Raw genomic sequence first — 20,635 nt, 5'->3', positions numbered from 1 at the left:
CACATTTAGGCTTTTCTTTTTAACCCTTCACAAGGGTTCTCGTCCTACAGCTGACTGAGAAACGGAATTTCCCTGCCATGAGAAATTTTGATACTTCAATATTTATTTTCATCCCAAATCAGTGTGAAAACTCAAAATACCAAAACTTCCCGTGGAACTAAGAGTTCAGAAAAAAATTGATTTGGAAATACTGAAACATATTGTTTTGGGTTGACATTAATCTGCATCTATTTGAACTGCCATGGTGCTTCATGGGAGTTGTATTTCCAGATCCCTCAAGGCCTCATTCTCCCCTCTTTGACCCTCCCCTGCCAGATCACATCTCCCAAAATGCAACACAATCATTTCCATGGTGCACCATGGGAGTCCCTTCCTTCCTTTCTTTCTTTCTTTTTCCTCAGGCACCCTCAGGTGCATTGGATCCCCACCAGTTTCTACCAGTCTTGTGCTGGCTTGTTCAGGCTACTGATTGTCATGTTGATGTATTTAACTTCTTTTTTCCATTTCACAATCTGATTTTCATTACTGATCTTGCCTTGAGCAAGGGCCTTTTTGACATGTGGGCTTTGTTATGGGTTTGATCAATGACCGTTACGTTCTTCACATGAAGCTGATCTCTTGTTTGGCCTGCTGCACACCGAGATGGCTTCTGGTATTCATTTCTGTAGCAAGTCTGGTCTGACATGATGGGGTTACCAGCCCCATGCACAACTTCAGCTCCACAGCTACTTATTCATTATTCGGAGTTGTTCACATGTGGACATTCCCCTGTCTGGCACCCGGGGGATGGTGTTCGTAGCTTCAGATGCCCCAAGAGTCCCACTCTGCTTTGCTCATATTGCTAATTGGGATCAGGGATCCCAACCAGAACCTAATTAGAGGGTGGCGAGGGGCGAGGGGTTGATCCTGGAGGGGTCCTGCTGTGGAAAACGTGGAGAACCACTGGCTTAGAGCACTGTATAGTTTCCATGTGATAGACACTTTGGGAATCGCATGTGGGGATCAGATGGGAAGCTGGTGAGGCTGGGATTTTGCATTAATTGCATTAGGAAACCTACTGTTAGGTTAGGAATGGGGTTGGATCACAGGTTTAGTCCAGAGAAAATATCTAATAAACACTCTGTGATGGCTTCCTGATTTGATAGTGTATTCATAGTAAGAATCATTCATAAAGCCTCACTCATAAATTCACTGAAATAATTTAATTTTGAAAGTTAATTCCAACCCTCTAGAGATGTACTTTTTTTGCTACTGTTGCTTGATGTTGTACTTCATGGGCCATATCCTCAGGTGGTGTAATGCCACATTGCTCTGCTGAAATCAATAGCGTTCCACTCATTTTCACCAGCTGAGGGTCGAGCTCCATATGTTGTATATATGCGGTTAACTACGTACTTCTATAGATTATTTTCATAGCCTCTGTCAAGCAGACACAGAGTAGTGCACAGTACTACAATATGTTGAACACATGTATCTATGGGGTCAGGCATATGCTGTTGCATTGTGAGAAACAGTATGAGATCATATAATTAAAGATGACTGTAATGCATATGTACATGGGGACACGTTGTCTTCTTCATCCCAAGGACTCTTCACATCTCTTCCAAGACCTTGGCCATCCAGGTCCCCTACTGCTGCAGAAGGCCTAAGATCCAGAGGCTGGAAGCTTCACTTTAAGATGGGTGCAGGTCAGGAGTTCTATTCCTGTGGAGCTTCTGAGAGCTGGGGCCAGCTGGTGAAGGTGTAACCCACACACGTTCTGGGTGTGGTGTTCTGTCCAATCTAGTGGCACCAAGACCACTAAGAGGGAGAGAGAGTTAAATGAGTCTGCTCTACAGCCTTAGCTTAGAGCCAGTTGGCTTTTAGCTCATGTGGTAGAGGCTCATGCTTTAAGCTCCAGAGGCCCCAGGTTCAATCCTGCCCGCCGACGACTTTGGTCTGTTGGCGTTACAAAGGCACGTGCCCTGTGGAACTTCTAAGTGTCATCAGAGCAGTCACCCTGCTGTAATGGAGCTTGGATCTCTAAAAGGTAGTTGGCTTTTCCAGCAAGTCCAGCCCACTCACCGCAGAGGTCTGCTTAATTGTGAATTCTAGGAATAGCAGCAGCTGAGGATGAGGGCACATGGATGTTTTAAGATCTGCATGATATGCAGTGAATGGGCAGGCAGAGATACGTGGGGATCTTTGTCATTTGGATCCTCTCACTTGGAGAGTAAGGCAGCTCTGCAGGCAGTAATTCTGGAGCCAGTTCACTATAAAGTCAGCTTAGGCCTCCATGCCTCCAGTGCATCATTCCTTAGTGCTTTGATTCAGGAAAGCCTTTAGGCACATGATTCACCTTAAATTCATGCTTAAGCCTCGTTGACTTCTATGAGACTTAAGCACATACTTAAAGTAAAACTGGTGCTTAAGTGGTTTCCTGAATGGGGATGGTTTCCCGAATCAGGGCCTAGGAGTACACTTAATGACCTTAGCAACAATATCTGCTGAATGCGCAGCATATGTCATTTTCAAATGCTCTTAATTCAGTCATTGCAAAATCACTTTCCTCTTGAAACAGCTTGTGCTCTGCTTCTCAATGAGGGCAATTCCCATGCTAGATCAGGACAATCAACCATCAGTCATTTGGGCTCCAAAAAGTCTAAAGGATATTTTTATAATGGGAAAATATTTTTCCCCCACTCTCTTCTCACTCAAAAATAATAGACCCATTTTTGTTCAAGATGAAAAAAGATGGACAAATGCCAAGAATGGAAAATTGCAACCTAAAGATCAACATTTCACCAAATTCTGTCCATATGTAATAGAGCTTGAATTTCATATGAAACTGTTTTTCAACCTAACGATGGCACAATGGGTTGCTGCAGCTTATGTATTATCAATGTGTGATGTATATGTGCAACCTTTATAGACAGTAGTTTTACAGTAAGGGATTGGAGAAGGTTCACACTCCTGGGAAACCCCAGGTCCTATGCTCCTAAGATGACTATGCTTGCAGAGTTCCACCTTAAAAGTAACTGAAAGTGTCTGTAGCCAATATTTTAGGTCAGAGAACTTTTGCTGAACAATGACACATTGCACTTGGATCTCGATATGAAACATCTGGAAGCCACATGTTAGAGGCAATATAAAAGGGCCAGCACAACAAACCAGTGGGGCATTTCTAAACCAGAAACATATTCAACATGGACCTTGTTCTTCTCTGTGTATTCCTGCCACTGGTGACGGTGGCTTGGGGCCAGTATGGGGATTATAACTATCAACCCTATGACTATGGGGATAATGATGAGTGGGTCAATGTGTATCGTCAGGGCTTCAACTTCCAGTGCCCACATGGCCAGGTGATAGTGGCAGTAAGGAGCACTTTCAGCAAGAAGGAAGGCTCTGACAGACTGTGGAACTATGCATGCATGCCTACGCCCCAGAGTCTTGGGGAACCAACAGAATGCTGGTGGGAAGAGATCAACAGAGCTGGAATGCAATGGTAGGATACTGTTAAACTATCTTTTGAAAGAGAAATTGCAATGCCCAAAGTCGAAGGGTGCATATTAGCACAGTGGTGATAGTACAAGTGCACATTAATTATCTGCTTAGCCATTACAAATGACTGTCTTAGTCAAATTAGTAATGATGCATACTGATGTGATAATGATCCTACATTACACTTCCATAGCACTTTCCCACTGGAGGAGTCCAATGCACTTTGTGAACATTAAGTGATTTAGCCTCACAACCTCACCTCTGAGGTGGCTTGGTATTGTTGCTGCTGATTTTACAGATGTGGAAACTGAGACACAGAGAGGGGATGTGACTTGCCCAGGGCTAAACGAGGAATCAGTGACCGAGCTGGGAACAGAACCCAAAATTCCTGACTACCAATCTCCAACCCTAATCATTAGAAAAAGCTCCTTCCCAGCTTAGTATTGTTTTTTCTCTATATATTTTTGTTGCTGAAGACTTTGGCTTGGGCCCAGTATGGGACTGTTTACTACTTACATCAGTGTTACAGGGGCCAAAAATGCATGCTAATCTACGATGATGATAGTGAATATTAATTATATGATAATGATGTAGCATGTTATGTAAAACCTAATATAATCCTTTGTAGTTCATATGTAACATGCATATACACTACTGTGCTTCTGAGAAGGACTTTATAGAAATGATCAGATTTTAGGAGGGGGTGGCAAAGTTTCATGAGACCATCTACAGCATTTCATTCTGCGGCATTACATGATCCCAAAATTTCATTTTCTCATGATGTTTTCATGAAATGGAAAACAGACACATGTTGAAAATATTCATGTATTCAGTTTTAAAATTTCAGACATTTTAGATTACAGAATTTTTTTGAGCCAAAGAACACAAACTTCTGCAGATTTTGCATGAAACAGGAAATTTTTAAAAAATTCAAAATGAAATGTGAAACCCTTGATTTTCAAGGGTTTTGAGTCATTTCTGAATGATTCATGCTCCTCAGTTCACCCTGTGATAAGTTCCTATGGCTGATGCAATTGTTAAGAACAAAATTGACTCTTTATACTCACTTTGGAATAAGACTGAAAAGAAAAAGGGAGGGGTAGGAAGGAGACAGAGATGGAAAGATAAGCAAGAGATTGAGATCATTCTGGTTATGTTGTATTACGCAGTCCTTTTCATACTTTGATGCAATTTTCATTTATTACATAATAATTTTGAATGAGTTCTTTCTACTGTTTAAAAATAAAGAAAACATTTTTTCTTCTCAAACAGTTCTTGACAGTAATTGCTGAAGTCATTTCTCACAAACGGGATATTGTGTAATTCTATACAAAATGTTTTCTTATGACATCTGAACCATCTAGCAACATTCATCATCAGAACTATATGTACCTAGGAAGTCTATATCCTCTGCATATCATCTATGCCTTATTTCTTTCTCATCTCTTAGATCTTTTTACTTTGTCTCTCACACTTCCTCTTCTCTTCTCTTTCTTTTCTCTCTCTCTCTTGCTCTCCTCTCTTTTTTTCTATCAATTATCTATCTTAGATATTTCTCTCTCTCTTTTTCTGTGTTTACCTATCTTATCTCGCCATCATTCATTTATCTTGGATACTTTATTTAACTGTCTTTTCCATTTGTTGGTCTTATCTATTTTGGATGTTACTCTCTTAACTAACCTGTCCTGTCTAACTCTTTTATCTGTCTGTTCTGTTTCTCTTATCTCTATATTGAGCATTTTCTCTTTTCCTATATGGATCTATTTCAGGTGGGATTTTCAAAAGCACCTAAGTGACCACTGAAAGTTGTTGGGACTTGTGTTCCTATGTCACTTTCTTAGAAGTAGGGCTTTTGAAAATCTAATCCTTCTGTATTTTCTTTATATATCTATCTGCCTCTCTTTTCCAGCTCTCTGCCAGGCTCATCACCATGGTATTTGAGTGCCTGACACTATTCTGAAAATACATCCATTCAGGAACTGTGTAGGAACACAAATATGAATAATAATCTGTAGTACTTTGGGTATCTTTCTGGCCATCTCTGTGTCTGTTTTGGCCTCCTGATTGGTCAGTTCTGCTTGTGAGGGACAAATTAGATTAATTTCAGTTGGCAACAATCTTTGCTGGATTATCTAATCCATTTCTCATTGTGGCGGGATGGATTTTATTATCCTTACATCAGCCCTGACTGGTGGGTGGCTGGCCTCACCTGGCATATCACCAACAACAGAGATTCCACAGCCTCCATTGGCAGCCAGCTCCATTGACAAACATAAAACTGCAAAATTCTTCCTAATATTTAATCTACATTTTCTCTACTGCAGTCAATGCCTGTTACTTCTTATCCTGCCTTCACTGACTAATGAGAATAAATGTATTGTCTGCATGACGTCCCTTTAGCATATTAGCAGGTGGTGGTTGTCACAGTTTCAGGGTACCTGTACCTGTATTCCCCTCTGTGGTCCCTTGAGGCCACCACTTCAGGTTTCTGGCTCCAAGCCATCACCTCTCTTGGGCAGAAACGTACGTCTCTCTCCCTTCGGAGTGGGGGTTTTAAGGCTGCACAGCTCCCTGCCTTACACTGAGATATCCCAAGCAAGCCAGTCTGCCTAAAGGCCAGCACCTGTGCATTGCTTTCTCTCTGAAGGCTATGAACAGTGTTTTTCAAACTGTTACAAGTTACCACACAGCTCTTTCTGAGCAAGCACATTTATTCTTAAGGTAAAAGCATCACAGAAAAAACATATAAAAACAGTAAAAGTTCCTATGCAAATGCTAAAAGGTTACCAGAGGTCACCCATCAGTCTTCCCAAAGTCTTTTCAACTCTTCTACAAGGGTTGGGGCCCTTAGAGAGAAGGTTCTGCCCGTTTGCTGGATCAGAAGGAAAGCCCTGAGTCAGTTTAAATGCAGCCTTTTTATGCCAAAAGCCCTGTCTTTGTCTGCTGGTCTCTAGAAAACCCAGTTTGAACCAGTATATGCAGGCCTACCCATGGTTGGTACCTCTCTGGAGGTGTTTACTCTGTAATCACACCTCACTGTTTTTGGTTATGGAGGAGCTGTGATAAACTCCCCCGCTCCCCCCACACACACCTTGCCCCCCAGAGTTGCACACAATCCCTGCCTCATGGTGATACATAAACTTAATATAATATGGGCCCCACAGATATTAATGTGCAGTTGCAATATCTGTCACAGTTGCCATGCCCCCTCTCTCCCTCTTTGCTTTCATCCTGAACATGTTCTCCATTTGCTTAACTTTTCCTTAAAGGTCTAATTTTCCCAGCTCTTTAATCAACCTTTGATCATTTTTGTTGCTCTCCTCTGAATTCTCTCCAATTGCTGGCTATCTTGTCTAAAACATGCATCAGAAACCCCAGTCTGGCGGAAACACCAAAAAGAGACCTTTGACCAATGACTTGGTACTGTATAGTTGTATGTTTTTAACTAATTGTCTCTTGGGTTTATTTCTGCTTTGAAAACTGCACAATATACACAGATGGTATTCTTTTGAAAAAAAAATAGAGAGAAAATGGAGTGGGGATATAAAGCTCAGAGAGGAAGAAATATTACGACTTTTCACCATTATGACCGTGATTCAGCATGTGTTCACTTAAGTACAGGCTTAACTTTAAGTGCTTTGCTGATTAGGGGATGAGCTTAAACATGTGCTTAAAGTTAGGTATATGTTTATGCGCTCTACTGAATAGAGATGGGCTTAAACATATTGCTGAATAAGCATGTGGGCTCAGTACAGGAGTAACTGGATGAAATTCTGTGGCCTGTGATTTATAAGATGTCAGACTAGATGACCTAAGGGTCCCTTTTGACATCTGAATCTATGAATGTGTTTAAAGTTAAGCACGTGTTTAAGGACTTAGCTGAATTGGGGCCTATTTATGAAGGGAGAGATTCTGACACCTTTAGTCATGCTGAGTAGCACCCTTACTTCACAAGTGTCTCCACTGGCTTCCGGGAGACTGTTTGGGGACCAAGATACTACTCATTGTTAGGGCAGCAGAATCTGGCCCTTAATGACCGGTAGGCAGGCAGTGGTGGGGGATTGGAGCAGTGAGAGGTCTGGGGGACAGTGTCAGTTTCTAGTAATTAATAAGCTACACCCTGTTAATTATAGCTTCATTGTGGCAGCTACACAGTGACACGTTTTGAACAGGGATGTGTAATCCAAGGAAGGGTAATGTATGTCTATCCCATTCCTCTACAACGGAGGGGGCCCTGGGAGTTGAGGTTTAAAACTTTTCCACCGGAATGAAGGGAGGGGTTGGGTGATTTCTCTGCCTCTGGTGAAGTTCACTTCTTCTGTGGCCGCTGCTCAATTATCTCTGCCAGAGATTATTTAAAAATATATATTTAGGAAGAGCAACTGTGGATGGAATGAACCAAATTGCTCCAAATGGCAGGGATTAAAATAACCAAACAAACAACTCTTGCACAAGAGAGGATGTCCCTTTGTGAGGTCTTCATTCCCCAGCCCCTCTCCTTATTACATAGACGAATGCTGTGCCCTACCCTCAAAAAACTCTGTTTATTTTTCAGGCACAATGTATAAACTTTTCTAACAAAGTGCAGTTTAATGTAAGTTTGTTGCCTTTTTTCCTTGGTTAGGATTCTAAGAAAATATTTTTCTGGAAGTGGGGAAAACAGATTCTGCAGTCTCTGAATCATTCTCTTTCTCACTCACTCACACACACACACACACACACACCCTTGGGGCACAGATTACATCATGGGCTAAGGAAGCAAATGTGTGTGGGAGTTGCCTGTTAACATGTTGGCAGCACAGCCCAGTACATTTGTGGAGGACTGTTTTTGTGCAGACTCTTTGACCAACAACGGGGAAGCATTACACAAACCTTGGAATCAGGCTGCCTGCTTTTTAGACTGCCCTTTCCACGTGTTCCCATTTATGCTAGATGCCATAAACAAGCTGTTTTTCCTCACAGTTGTAGGTTTATTTTAAAGGGACAGCAGGGAGCATGTTTACACAGATCTACTGTATTGAATCCAGTGGGACTATTTGCATAGATGGAAACGGAAGCAGGGCTGCTTAGGTTTGTGTATAGTCCTCACTAGTCAACCTCAACAAGGAGTGAGGCCATGGGGAAGAGGCACTAGCCTCCCCAAAGGGCAGAGAGGCTGTGTGGGAAAGGAATGGGTCACTGTCAGTGGTTCATGTGAGGGAAAAAGGGTTGCTAGTGGTATGAGCCAAATTGGACAGCAGGGTTGCCTGTGGCCACAGGGAAGTGGGTGACAGGATTCCTAAGGCCCTGGAGGAAATGGATGGTAGAGTTTCCTGCAACCCTGGCAGAAGCAGATGACAGGAAGTTGCAGGACCTCAGTGGAGCTGGACAGTTTGAGGGCCTCCCTAGGCCTGAGCTGAAGTGCTTTAACTACTTTCAGCTTTGCCTCAAGCACTTACCCTTCCGTTCTTGTCCTTAATGGGCTGATAAATAATGATGTTGGGCTTTATCGCTCAGGTAAAGGCTTTCTGTAAAACAAGGACTGCATCAGCAAAACCAGCAGGCATGCACTTCTGGCCTGCTGCTCCACTTGGAGGAAATTTTGCATGGAATATTAAAAATAATAGATCTTTGTGCAGCGCCACTACAGGAAAGAGTTTTACAGGAAAACAATATTACATAGGCCAGTCTTTTTTTTCCCTGGGAAAATATTGTGCTTGGTGTTTCATTAGCAAAGCCCTTTCTTGTCTCTTTGAGAAAGAATCAGCTCATCTGCTCTTCATAGGCAGCAGCTGCATTATTCTGGGCTGTGATCTCACGTACTAAACTGGTTCGGGCCTACTCTCTCCTTGAATTTCCGAGGTATCACAGGAAGTGGCACTGGTGATTGAGAGCGTGGCGCTGTTCCGACTGAGTCAGTTTGTCATGGCTGCCATCTCCATGATGTGTGAATCCATCCTTTATAAATTGGCTCTGAAGAGGGAGCTTTGTGGTAGTATTGTACCATAGGCTTTTCAGGCATCGTCTGCCCTACAAGGAAAACTGAGTTTTTTGTAACCCCGGGTTGTTGGTAGAGGACTTTCCTCATAACGTTTAGCCTAGTGGTTTAGTAAATTTAGCAGCAATTCATTTTGCAGATTCAAACTCAAAACCTTGGGCAAGTCTTTTAATCTCCCCCCAGAGAATGTCTCTGGTTCCTCACATGCAAAATAATATTGTATTCCTGTTACCAACTCTTGGGACTTTATCACACAACATTTGATGTTTTTTATTAAAGCCCCAGCTCCTGGATTCAGATGGTTACATGAGAAACTCAACTTTCATTTTAATCAAAGTCAATTTCTACACCACAGGATTGCAAAGAAAAGCTTGAAAATGTGACCCCAGTGAACCCTAAATGTTCAAATACCAGAGGGCAAAGAAAAAGAAGCATTAATTTAACATTTTAAAGCCAATCTTTGCCTGATTCATGATTTTTGAATATTTGGGGTTGGCAACACTGTATCATTTCCTTGCCCAGTGCTTTGAAGATATAAATTGCTATATAAGTGCTGCTTTCTTCTTTACAATATTACTTAATAATGTCTTTTGTTTTTCCCTCCCTTTTCTCAGGTATCAGACCTGTTCAAATAATGGACTAGTGGCAGGGTTCCAGAGCCAGTATTTTCCAGCTGTTCTCGATCGGGAGTGGCAATTTTACTGCTGCCGCTACAGCCGGAAATGCCCATACTCCTGTAGGTGAGTTCCACAAGATTTACTACAGCCCAAGTCTACTCGGGTTTTGCTGCAAAGCATTCAGAATTGTTGTCCTCCCAATGTAGCATAACTGACCATTGGTCCCGGGAAGTTCAGTGCCCTGTTGTCTTATGCATTGAGAAGAAGTTAGTTCTGTGTACCAAGGTGAACCACGTATATTTCCGTTCTGGCCAAGCAGTATCACCTCGGGGTTGTATGGCTCAGGGGATTTGGTAACAGAGTAGGGAACTTTTCACCTCTAGTCACCTCACACAAATCATTCTCCAATTTCTTTGTAGTACATAGGCTGTTTGGGGGCCTCTGTGGAAATGAATTAGTGATCACAGTCCAAGGCCTGGTGAAGAGATGTCCACATCTCAGAAAAGATCATCACAGTTGGCATTTGTTGGTCTCCTTGTTGGCAGTCTCATCAAGGAGACTAAGGACTAACTGGGCCATGGGTAGTGAGCTCCTCTGCTGCCCCTAGATGTGGTCCTTCTAAATCAAGGAGGAAGATTATTAGCAGGATATTAGAAGGCAAGCTTGCATTGCTCCTGCCTGCTCTGAGGCGAAACAGAAGACTTCAGTTTCCATGGTTGTTAATCCAGCATTTTTTTCACTGGCAAACTAAATAATTCTCTTACACATTTTTTAAGGAAACAATGTGCTTACAGCTTTGTGGCCAGAACTAGTTTTTGAAGCACATTCTTCATTGAGATGCATGTGAGATGTTCACATGCCTGCAGGCCTTATTGTTTGGCTGGCTGGCTACCGACCAAACGCAACAGCAGTGCATTAATTTTCAGAATCCAATCTCCTTACAGCCAGGAGGGAAAGAAACTGCATTTTTTAAAGCCCAAGTAAAAGGAGCTATAGCAAAATCTGTAAATGCCCCTCTGTGACCTTCCCACTTTATGTGGTCTGCAGATGCTGTGCATTTGCAAATTGTACTGACAGACCGGCCAAGTCTCCAGCTTGTGAGGGAGACTTTGTTTGGATCTCATTTTTAGGCAGATTTTAAAGTCTCTGCCTCTTGTGAGGCAGGAATTTGTTGTGTATGTTCCAATGAAACAGTTGAAATCATTCAAATCACTCTCCTTCAAAGAGTTTTAGTATTACCACTTGGCCATGCCCTGCAAATCTGAAGGCAGATTAGCACAAGATCTAAAATAATAGTCTTGGGTTCATCACGTCTCGTGTTTCTTTTCTACACTACAACAAGCCTGGAGACTGCCCATCTGTTTCAAAAAGACATGGCATTCTCCATTTCTTGTCGTCAGATGTTGGGTAGGGTTTGTTGCATTGTTAAAGAACAGCCATATTCCAATGCAGAAGTGGAAGCATTTTAAGGAGGGTGAAGTGCTTCCTCCATAAACAGGGTAAAATCCTGCTTACAGATCCATGCAACAAATCTTGGCTCCTCTGTTCTACTCTCTGTGCTCAGATTCCACAGTGATTGGGTTGGAGATCCATTCATCTAAACAGGGCAGGATACAACAGTGGAGATCCGTTGGGCAGATCTGACAAGACTTTGCCCACAGTTTGTTAAAGGTCTTTGGGACCCTCCAGAGGGACAGAGACATTATAAAGTCAGATCTGCACTGTCTAACTCGTGCCTGACTCTGTGCTATCATCTCTGGCACTCACTCCAGGGTCCAGTTTGCTCTGTTCAAGCTACATGTCTAACATCCTGCTTTCATGTCCTTCTTCCACTCTTGTGCCATTTCCCATGTGGCTCCCTCAGCCTGGAACCTCTCCCTGACCCAGTGTGTCATGCCCACTGATACTCTCCTCCTTAAAGTCCCTCCTTAAACATGTTTCTTCCAAGTGGCCTGTAACCCCTAGTCCTCCCTTCAAAGTAGTGTTATCCAGACAGATACAAGATATAGTAATAGAAGAACCCCACTGAACCATTGCAAGGGCCTCGGACATTGATGGACTTCGATCCCTCCTGTCCTCTGCCTGTAGCACACAGTAGTTTAGTCTCCTGAAGGCTGTAATACTTGGGTCTAATTCTGGTTGTTGGCTTGGTGTGGGGGTGGCTAGGTGAGGTTTAGTGGCCTGTGCTATACAGGAGGGCAGGATCCAGTGGCCTATCGCAGGGCAGGTATACACTGTCATCCCTCTGGGGGGAGATATGGTCCCGTGGTCAAGGTAAAAGGGCTGCCTTTCCATGTAGGGCAGCGTGGCCTAGTAGCCAGAGTTGATAGGGCTGCCGTCCTGTGCAGGGTGGTAGGGCCTAATGGCAAGAGTCAGTGGGCCCACGCTTTGGTGCAGGGCAGCACGGCCTAATGTCCAAAAAGTGTGGTGGGCCACCATTCAGCGGTGGGTTGGCAGCTGGGGCAGGGGAGCCCAAGCCCTCCCTACTCCACCAGGTCTCAGCCCAGGACCCTATCAGCAGCGAGAGTATCTGCCACTGGGTCAGTGAGGATCTGTCCAAAACACACAGTGGGTCAGTGAGGATCTGTCCAGTTCCACAACCAGGTCAATGTCTGCTCCAGAGTCCTTAGGCCCTTTGGTTCTCTGGGGGTCTTGGCCAGTGTAGCTCCTGACGACTCCTTCTCATGGGCTCCCATGGATAGCCAGGTATTCTCCTGGGTCTTGGCATGCCTGGCCTCTGCAGTCTGGGACTCCGACAGCTCCTGGACAGGAACCTGCAACGCACATTGTCTTCTCAGCGGTCAGAGCAGACTGAGCTGGGCTGCTCCCTTTTATATTGGGGTTCCAGTTGGAGCATGTCCAGCAGGGGAGAGGGGGCCTGGCTTCCTCAGCCCACAGCGTAGGGTTAACCTCTTCTTGCCCAATGCAGGGCAGGTGTACCCCCTCACATGACTCATTCTGGTCTTGCACTCACTCTGTGACTCCAACAGAAAATATGAAACTAACAAGACCCTGCTAAACTTCACTGCTCAGCACTTGTTTTTCCTTTACTTCTCTTCCACCAGCCATTAGCTATATATGGTCTATTTAGATGCAGGGCTCATGTCTTCTGAATTATCCATGAAGCATCTTACCCACTGTTGGAGCTACTTAAGTAATAATAATGATAATGCAAGATTAATTACTTATTTCAATGCCTGTCCAATTCTGATAACATCTCTCTCTCTCTCTCTTCCCCACTGCCCCTCTCCCTCTCTATGTCAGAGGCTCCTAAACTGTGGCCTAGTCTGTGGAACAATTTCTGGTTGTCTGTGGAGAACTAGCTGTTCCCATGGTGCTGGCTCCTCCTTCTTGCTTCCACCTGCTCAACTGCATTAAAAGGCATCTAACCAATACAGGCATATTTTCCTAATATTACTTTTCCATGTGTGCAATTACTGTATAATGGATAATGTGTGAGCCACAAGAAAATGTGGTTCATGCTACCAAAATGTTTGCAAATCCCTGATCTACTCTCATCTAAATCAAAACGAGCCCTTCCCTGTGGTATCTGAGTGCAGGGAGATTTCTAAGGAAAACTAATAGGAGCCAGAGATTCACAGAGTAGTTTGAGAATTAAGAAGTTCTTATCTCATTTGTCTGACCCCCTTTCCCACTCAAAACGTTTTCATGCCCGTTTCTGCATCTTCTGCATCTTCTCTTGCAATATACCTATCACTCATATTTTGGGTTTCACTTTAAACTGCATCTGTGTTTCACCTGAAGGAGAAAATGATCAATTATCCTACCCCGACGCTCCTCATGAAATGAAAAGTTCCTTCCTAAGAGGCAGAGTCTTCCCAATATACAGCAGGCCGGCACACAACTTGTTAGAATCTTTCCAACTTCTCAGCCTAAACATAAAGTTCATTTACCTTTTACTTCTTCAGATTATATATACTACTTATTAGAATACTTTTTAAAGGCACCATTATATAACTAAAACCCATGCTTCAGGGCTTTGCAGAACAGGGATGGACTTAAGCACATGCTTAACACTGAACATATGTTCTCACCACTAAGTCCCAGTGAAACTCCTCAATATGCACCCCTTTACAAGCTACAACAGTAGCCTGCTCCAGTCTTAGATTTTTGAACTTGATATTTTTGGGGGAGTTCTTGTTTTTTTCCTACCACGATAAGCCTTGTTCTTGAATTCCATGGATTTCTACCATACCAAAGATTGTTAAATTAATTACAGGAGAGGGAAAAAACACAATACTTTACCTGCCCGGGAAAATGCTACAAAAGTAAAGTATGTTTGGTGGTGGGAGACCAGGTGTCCACCATCACTCTGGAAGGAACCAAATGTAATCTAATTGGAAAGGCAACAAATTCCTTGCAGATGTGGACATGTCATTACTAAGTAATCCCATTAGACCTCATATTTTTCTTTTCATAGGGGTACTTGAAAAGTTTGACTCCATGCTCTCAAAAGCAAACATGTCACTGGAGCAGCTGAAAGTCTGCACAGCGTGTTTATGATTGTTTCCCTTCTCCAAACAACCAGCATTGCTGAGGGCCAGAGGGGTCTGGCTGGTGCTGTGGCTGCTTTCTCTCTCAGTTAGATCGGGCAAGCAACTACGCCATTTTCCAAGCGTTTACAGTTTATTGGCCTTAAAGGAAGTGTCTGTTTCCTTTACCCAAGATGTCATCAAAACCACATTATAATCCACGGGAGATTTACCTGGCACCTCTGAGATTATGAGCAGTGCCGTTACAGAGTCAGAAAAGCAACTGCAGAATTGGAAACCCACATTTACCACTCTCAATACCTTCCAGTTGAATGTGGTCATTTTAAGGCAGAAGTGAAGTTTTCTTGCTGACATATACCCCAGTGAATACCACCTGACGAATTCAGTCTCCATGGCGATCAGTCAGCCACTGTGCAAGAGATCCTAATTCATTTAATGTTGAAAAACGACCTACCGCTATTTCAGTCCTTCCCCTTTGCAGAATGGGCAGCAGCTCCCAGATCACACAGAGAACTGCATCATGCCAGCGTCCACAGGCCTTCAGCTGAGATTGTGGCTTGTTGTGTTAGACACTGTGCATACACATGATAAGACATGGTTCCTGCGCCAAATAATTTATAATCTAACTAGACAACAGAGGGGAAGGAGAGGTGAAGTGATTTGCCTACGGCCACCCAGCAGAACTGGGGATACAGCCCAGGACTCCTGAGGCCCAGTCCAGTGTCTCATCCATGCTGCCCCCATAAAAGGCTCATTGCCTTTGCAGCGGCTCCAAGCGCCTTGTAGCTCTTGAATCCTTAGCAGCATTCCTCTCTTGGAGCTCTACTAAAATCATGCGCTAGGCTAGAGCCTCTCGTGAAGCATTACTAAGAGGAGACCTCCCTTCGCTTTTCAACACAGCCTGCTTGCTAGGAGGGGATACCCATAATACCCAACTCCAAAAGTACGAAAATCTTCCTCTCTGTTAAACAAACAATTAACTCCCATGTGCTGCAGACATGCCACATGAAGCCATCACCACCTGTAATACAAAATTCCCCTTAGCGAAACCACATTCTTTATGCAACTACAAACAGCACCTGAAGCAACACGGTCACCCGTGGGCCACTGCTTATCCTGAGAGATCACGGGTATAAGGTCAAAGTTCCTGTGCCTTCATAGAATATAAGGCCCCTGCTTTTGGTCACGGCTTCATTGGAGGAAGAGCTGCATGATAATGAGGAAAGACCAGGTCAAAGAGCGGCTTCTCATCTCACTGGCCATAGGTTGTATAATAAATCTGCAATTTACCAGCAAGATAAGGCATCATTAGCAATACAGCCGCTATTGGGGAGGGGGAAAGAGGCGCAGAGGATTGAGGTGTAGAGTGTGAGTCAAGAACATAAGAACGGCCCTACTGGGTCAGACCAAAGGTCCATCTAGCCCAGTATCCTGTCTTCTGACAGTGGCCAATGCCAGGTGCCCCAGAGGGAATGAACAGAACAGGTAATCATCAAATGATCCATCCCAGGTCACCCATTCCCAGCTTCTGGCAAACAGAGGCTAGGGACACCATCCCTGCCCATCCTGGCTAATACCTATTGATGGACCTATCCTTCATGAATGTATCTAGTTCTTTTTTGAATCCTGTTATAGTCTTGGCCTTCACAACATCCTCTGGCAAGGAGTTCCCCAGGTTGATTGTGTGTTGTGTGGAAAAAATACTTCCTTTTGTTTGTTTTAAACCTGCTGCCTATTAATTTTATTTGGTGACCCCTAGTTCTTGTGTTACAAGAAGTAGTAAATAACACTTCCTTATTTACTTTTCCACCAGTCCTGACTTTATAGACCTCTATCGTATCCCCCCTTAATCATCTTTTTTCCAAGCTGATAAATCCCAGTTTTATTAATCTCTCCTCATGCGGAAGCCGTTCCATACCCCTAATAATTTTTATTGACCTTTTCTGAACCTTTTCCAATTCCAATATATCTTTTTTGAGATGGGGCGTCCACATCTGCATGCAGTATTCAAGATGTGGGCATACCATGGATTTATATAGAGGCAATATGATATATTCTGTCTTATTATCTATTCCTTTCTTAATGATTCCCAACATTCTGTTCGCTTTTTTGACTGCTGCTGCATATTGAGTGGATGTTTTCAGAGAACTATCCACAATGACTCCAAGATCTCTTTCTTGAGTGGTAACAGCTAATTTAGACCCCATCATTTTATATATATAGGTGGGATTATGCTTTCCAATGTGCATTACTTTGCATTTATCAAAATTAAATTTCATCTGCCATTTTGTTGCCCAGTCACCCAGTTTTGAGAGATCTTTTTGTAGCTCTTCACAGTCTGCCTTGGAGTTAACTATCTTGAGTAGTTTTGTATTATCTGCAGATTTTACCATGTCACTGTTTACCCCATTTATGAATATGTTGAATAGAACTGGGCCCAGTACAGACTCCTGGGGGACACCACTATTTACCTGTCTCCATTCTGAAAACTGATAATTTATTCCTACCCTTTGTTTCCTATCTTTTAACCAGTTACCAATACATGAGAGGACCTTCCCTCTTATCCCATGACTGCTTACTTTGCTTAAGAGCTTTTGGTGAGGGACCTTGTCAAAGGCTTTCTGAAAATATAAATACACTATATCCACTGGATCCCCCTTGTTCACATGCTTGTTGACCCCCTCAAAGAATTCTAGTAGATTGGTGAGGCATGATTTCCCTTTACAAAAACCATATTGACTATTCCCCAACAAATTATGTTCATCTATGTGTCTGACAATTTTGTTCTTTATTATAGTTTCAACCAGTTTGCCTGGTAGTGAAGTCAGGCTTACCGGCCTGTAATTGCCAGCGTCACCTCTGGAGCCCTTTTTAAAAATTGGTGTCACATTAACTATTTTCCAGTCATTTGGTACAGAAGCTGATTTAAATGATAGGTTACAGACTAGTAGTCCTGCAATTTCACATTTGAGTTCCTTCAGAACTCTTGACTGAATACCATCTGGTCCTGGTGACTTATTACTGTTTAGCTTATCAATTTGTTCCAAAACCTCCTCTAATGGCACCTCAATCTGGGACAGTTCCTCAGATTTGTCACCTAAAAAGAATGGCTCAGTTTTGGGAATCTCCTCACATCCTCAACTGTGAAGAATATGCAAAGAATTCATTTAGTTTCTCCGGAATGGCCTTATCGTCCTTGAGTGCTCCTTTAGCACCTCGCTCGTCCAGTGGCCCATTGGTTGTTTAGCTTCCTGCTTCTGATGTACTTCAATTTTTTTTTTTTTTGCTATTGCTTTTTGAGTCTTTGGCTAGGTCTTCTTCAAATTCTTTTTTGGCCTGCCTAATTACATTTTTACACTTCATTTGCCAAAGTTTATGCTCCTTTCTATTTTCCTCACTAGGATTTAACTTCCACTTTTTAAAGTATGCCTTTTTGCCTTTCACTGCTTCTTTTACTTTGTTGTTTAGCCAGGGTGGCTTTTTTTTAGTTCTCTTACTATGTTTTTTAATTTGGGGTATACATTTACATTGAGCCTCTATTATGGTGTCGTTAAACAGTTTCCATGCAGCTTGCAGGGATTTTACTTTTGACACTGTACCTTTTAATTTCTGTTTAACTAACCTCCTCATTTTTGTGTAGTTCCCCTTTCTGAAATTTAAATGCTACAGTGTTGGGCCGCTGTGGTGTTTTTCCTGCGACAGGTATGTTAAATTTAATTATATTATGCTCACTATTACCAAGTGGTCCAGCTATATTCACCTCTTGGACTTGATCCTCTGCTCCACTTAGGACAAAATCAAGAATTGCCTCTCCTCTGGTGGGTTCCAGGACTAGTTGCTCCAAGAAGCAGTCATTTAAGGTGTCAAGAAACTTTATCTCTGCATCCTGCCCTGAGGTGATATGTACCCAGTCACTATGGGGATATCTGAAATCCCCCATTCTTATTGAGATTTTTATTTTAATAGCCTTTCTAATCTCTCTGAGCATTTCACAGTCACTATCACCTTCCTGGTCAGGTGGTCAGTAATATATCCCTACTGCTATATTCTTATTATTCGAGCATGGAATTAATATCCATAGAGATTGTATGGTATTGTTTAGTTCATTTAAGATTTTTATTTCATTTAACTCTACACTTTCTTTCATATATATAGTGCCACTCCCCCACCAGAATGACCTGTTCTGTCTTTCTGATATATTTTGTGCCCTGGTATTACTGTGTCCAATTGATTATCCTCTTTCCACCAAGTTTCTGTGATGCCTATTATATCAATATCCTCCTTTAATACAAGGCACTCTAGTTCACCCATCTTATTATTTAGACTTCTAGCATTGCTATTTAAGCACTTTAAAAACTTGTCAATTTTTAGCTGTTTCCCATTACATGATGTAATTGAATGAGACTTTTTTTCATTTGACTGTTTCTCATCAGATCCTACCTGTATTTTATCATCTTCCATCCTCTCCTTCTTACTAGGACATAGACAATTTCCATTAGTGGATCATCCCCTAAGGTATGTCTTTGTCCGAACCACGTGCTCCTCCGCACCTGTCGGCTTTCCCCCAGCCCTTAGTTTTAAAACTGCTCTACAACCTTTTTAATGTTAAGTGCCAGCAATCTGGTTCCATTCTGGTTAAGCTGGAGCCCATCCTTCCTGTATAGGCTCCCCCTTTCCCAAAAGTTTCCCCAGTTCCTAATGAATCTAAACCCCACCTCCCTACAGCATCGTCTCACCCAGGCATTGAGACCCTGCAGTTCTGCCTGCCTACCTGGCCCTGTGCGTGGAACAGGAAGCATTTCAGAGAATGCCACCATGGCGGTCCTGGACTTCAATCTCTTACCTAGCAGCTTAAATTTGGCCACCAGGACCTCTCTCCTATCCTTCCCTGTGTCATTGGTACCTACATGTACCACGACCACCGGCTCCTCCCCAGCACTACACATAAGTCTATCTAGATGTCCTAAGAGATCCGCAACCTTTGCACTGGGCAGGCAAATCACCATGCGGTTCTCCTGGTCATCACAAAGCCAGCTATCTCTGTTTCTCATGATCGAATCGCCCATTACTAACACCTGTCTCTTCCTAATAACTGGAGTTCCCTCCCCCAGAGAGGTGTCCTCAGTGAGAGAAGGATACCACAACATCATCTGGAAGGAGGGGCCCAACTATGGGATCATTTCCCTCTGCTCCAGTTGGATGTTCTCCTTCCCTGAGACTTTTATCCTCCTCAACAGCACAGAGGCTGTCAGGCCGGGGGTGGGACCATTCCACTGTGTCTCAGAAAGTCTCACCTATGTACCTCTCTGTCTCCCTCAGCTCCTCCCGCTCAGCCACCCTGGTCTCCAAAGCCCGTACACGGACTCTGAGGACCCAGATCCCCTTGCCCCGCATGCACACATACGCTACCTGCCCATAGGGCAGAAAATCATACATGCTGCATTGGGTTCAATAAACTGGATAGCCCCCACTCTGTAGCTGGACTTCTGCCTGCTTTATCTTTTTAATCCTGAAGTTAGTTCCTTTGCTGATGTTTTGTGCTTATCAGGGGGTGTTTTTCTGGCTTAAGTTTAAAGAAGTTTAAGGAATGGGAAGTGTATCTAGCCCCCCCTTTCTGCTCCCCCTCTGTAAACTTCCTTGCAAAACTCCCCAGCACTACACATAAGTCTATCTAGATGTCTCGAGAGATCCACAACCTTCACACTGCTGCTTCTGTTTGCTAGCTCCTTTGGTCACTTACGAGTGGGCTTTTTAAACGGATTTTTAAAGGACCCTCGCTTATATTCCCTGCTTATATTAACTGACCCTGCCATTAACTCTCTGTGAGAGTTTAGGGGAGTCATTTAATTTCCCTTGGCCTAATTGCCAAAGATGCTGAGCATCTGCAGGTCCCATTGACTTTGCTGGGTTTGTGGGTGCTCAGGGTACTTCTGAAAATCAGGCCACCGCTGCCACAGTTTCCTCATCTGTAAAATAGACATAATGCTACTGACCCACTGTGGTCAATTGCTCCGAGATCATGGATGAGACATGTTTGTAATTATTGT

The 20,635-nt window shown here is 43.2% G+C and overlaps 1 protein-coding gene across 1 annotated transcript in view; it reads left to right on the top strand.

The window, feature by feature from the left end:
* Positions 1 to 3,148: 3,148 nt before the first annotated feature.
* DPT (dermatopontin) overlaps positions 3,149 to 20,635 on the top strand; it is a 32,226-nt gene continuing 14,739 nt past the window's right edge. The window contains exons 1-2 of the mRNA XM_084625379.1: positions 3,149 to 3,484; positions 10,072 to 10,197. Of these exons, the coding sequence (XP_084481505.1) occupies positions 3,186 to 3,484; positions 10,072 to 10,197 (425 nt within the window). The 5' untranslated portion in view covers positions 3,149 to 3,185. The remainder of the gene's footprint in view (positions 3,485 to 10,071; positions 10,198 to 20,635) is intronic.

Source organism: Lepidochelys olivacea (genome assembly GCF_965140295.1).
Source record: "Lepidochelys olivacea isolate rLepOli2 genome assembly, chromosome: 1".
NCBI classification, from domain to species: Eukaryota; Metazoa; Chordata; order Testudines; family Cheloniidae; genus Lepidochelys; species Lepidochelys olivacea.
Note: the sequence above shows the minus strand (reverse complement) of the source record. Positions and strands in the feature narration are given on the sequence as shown.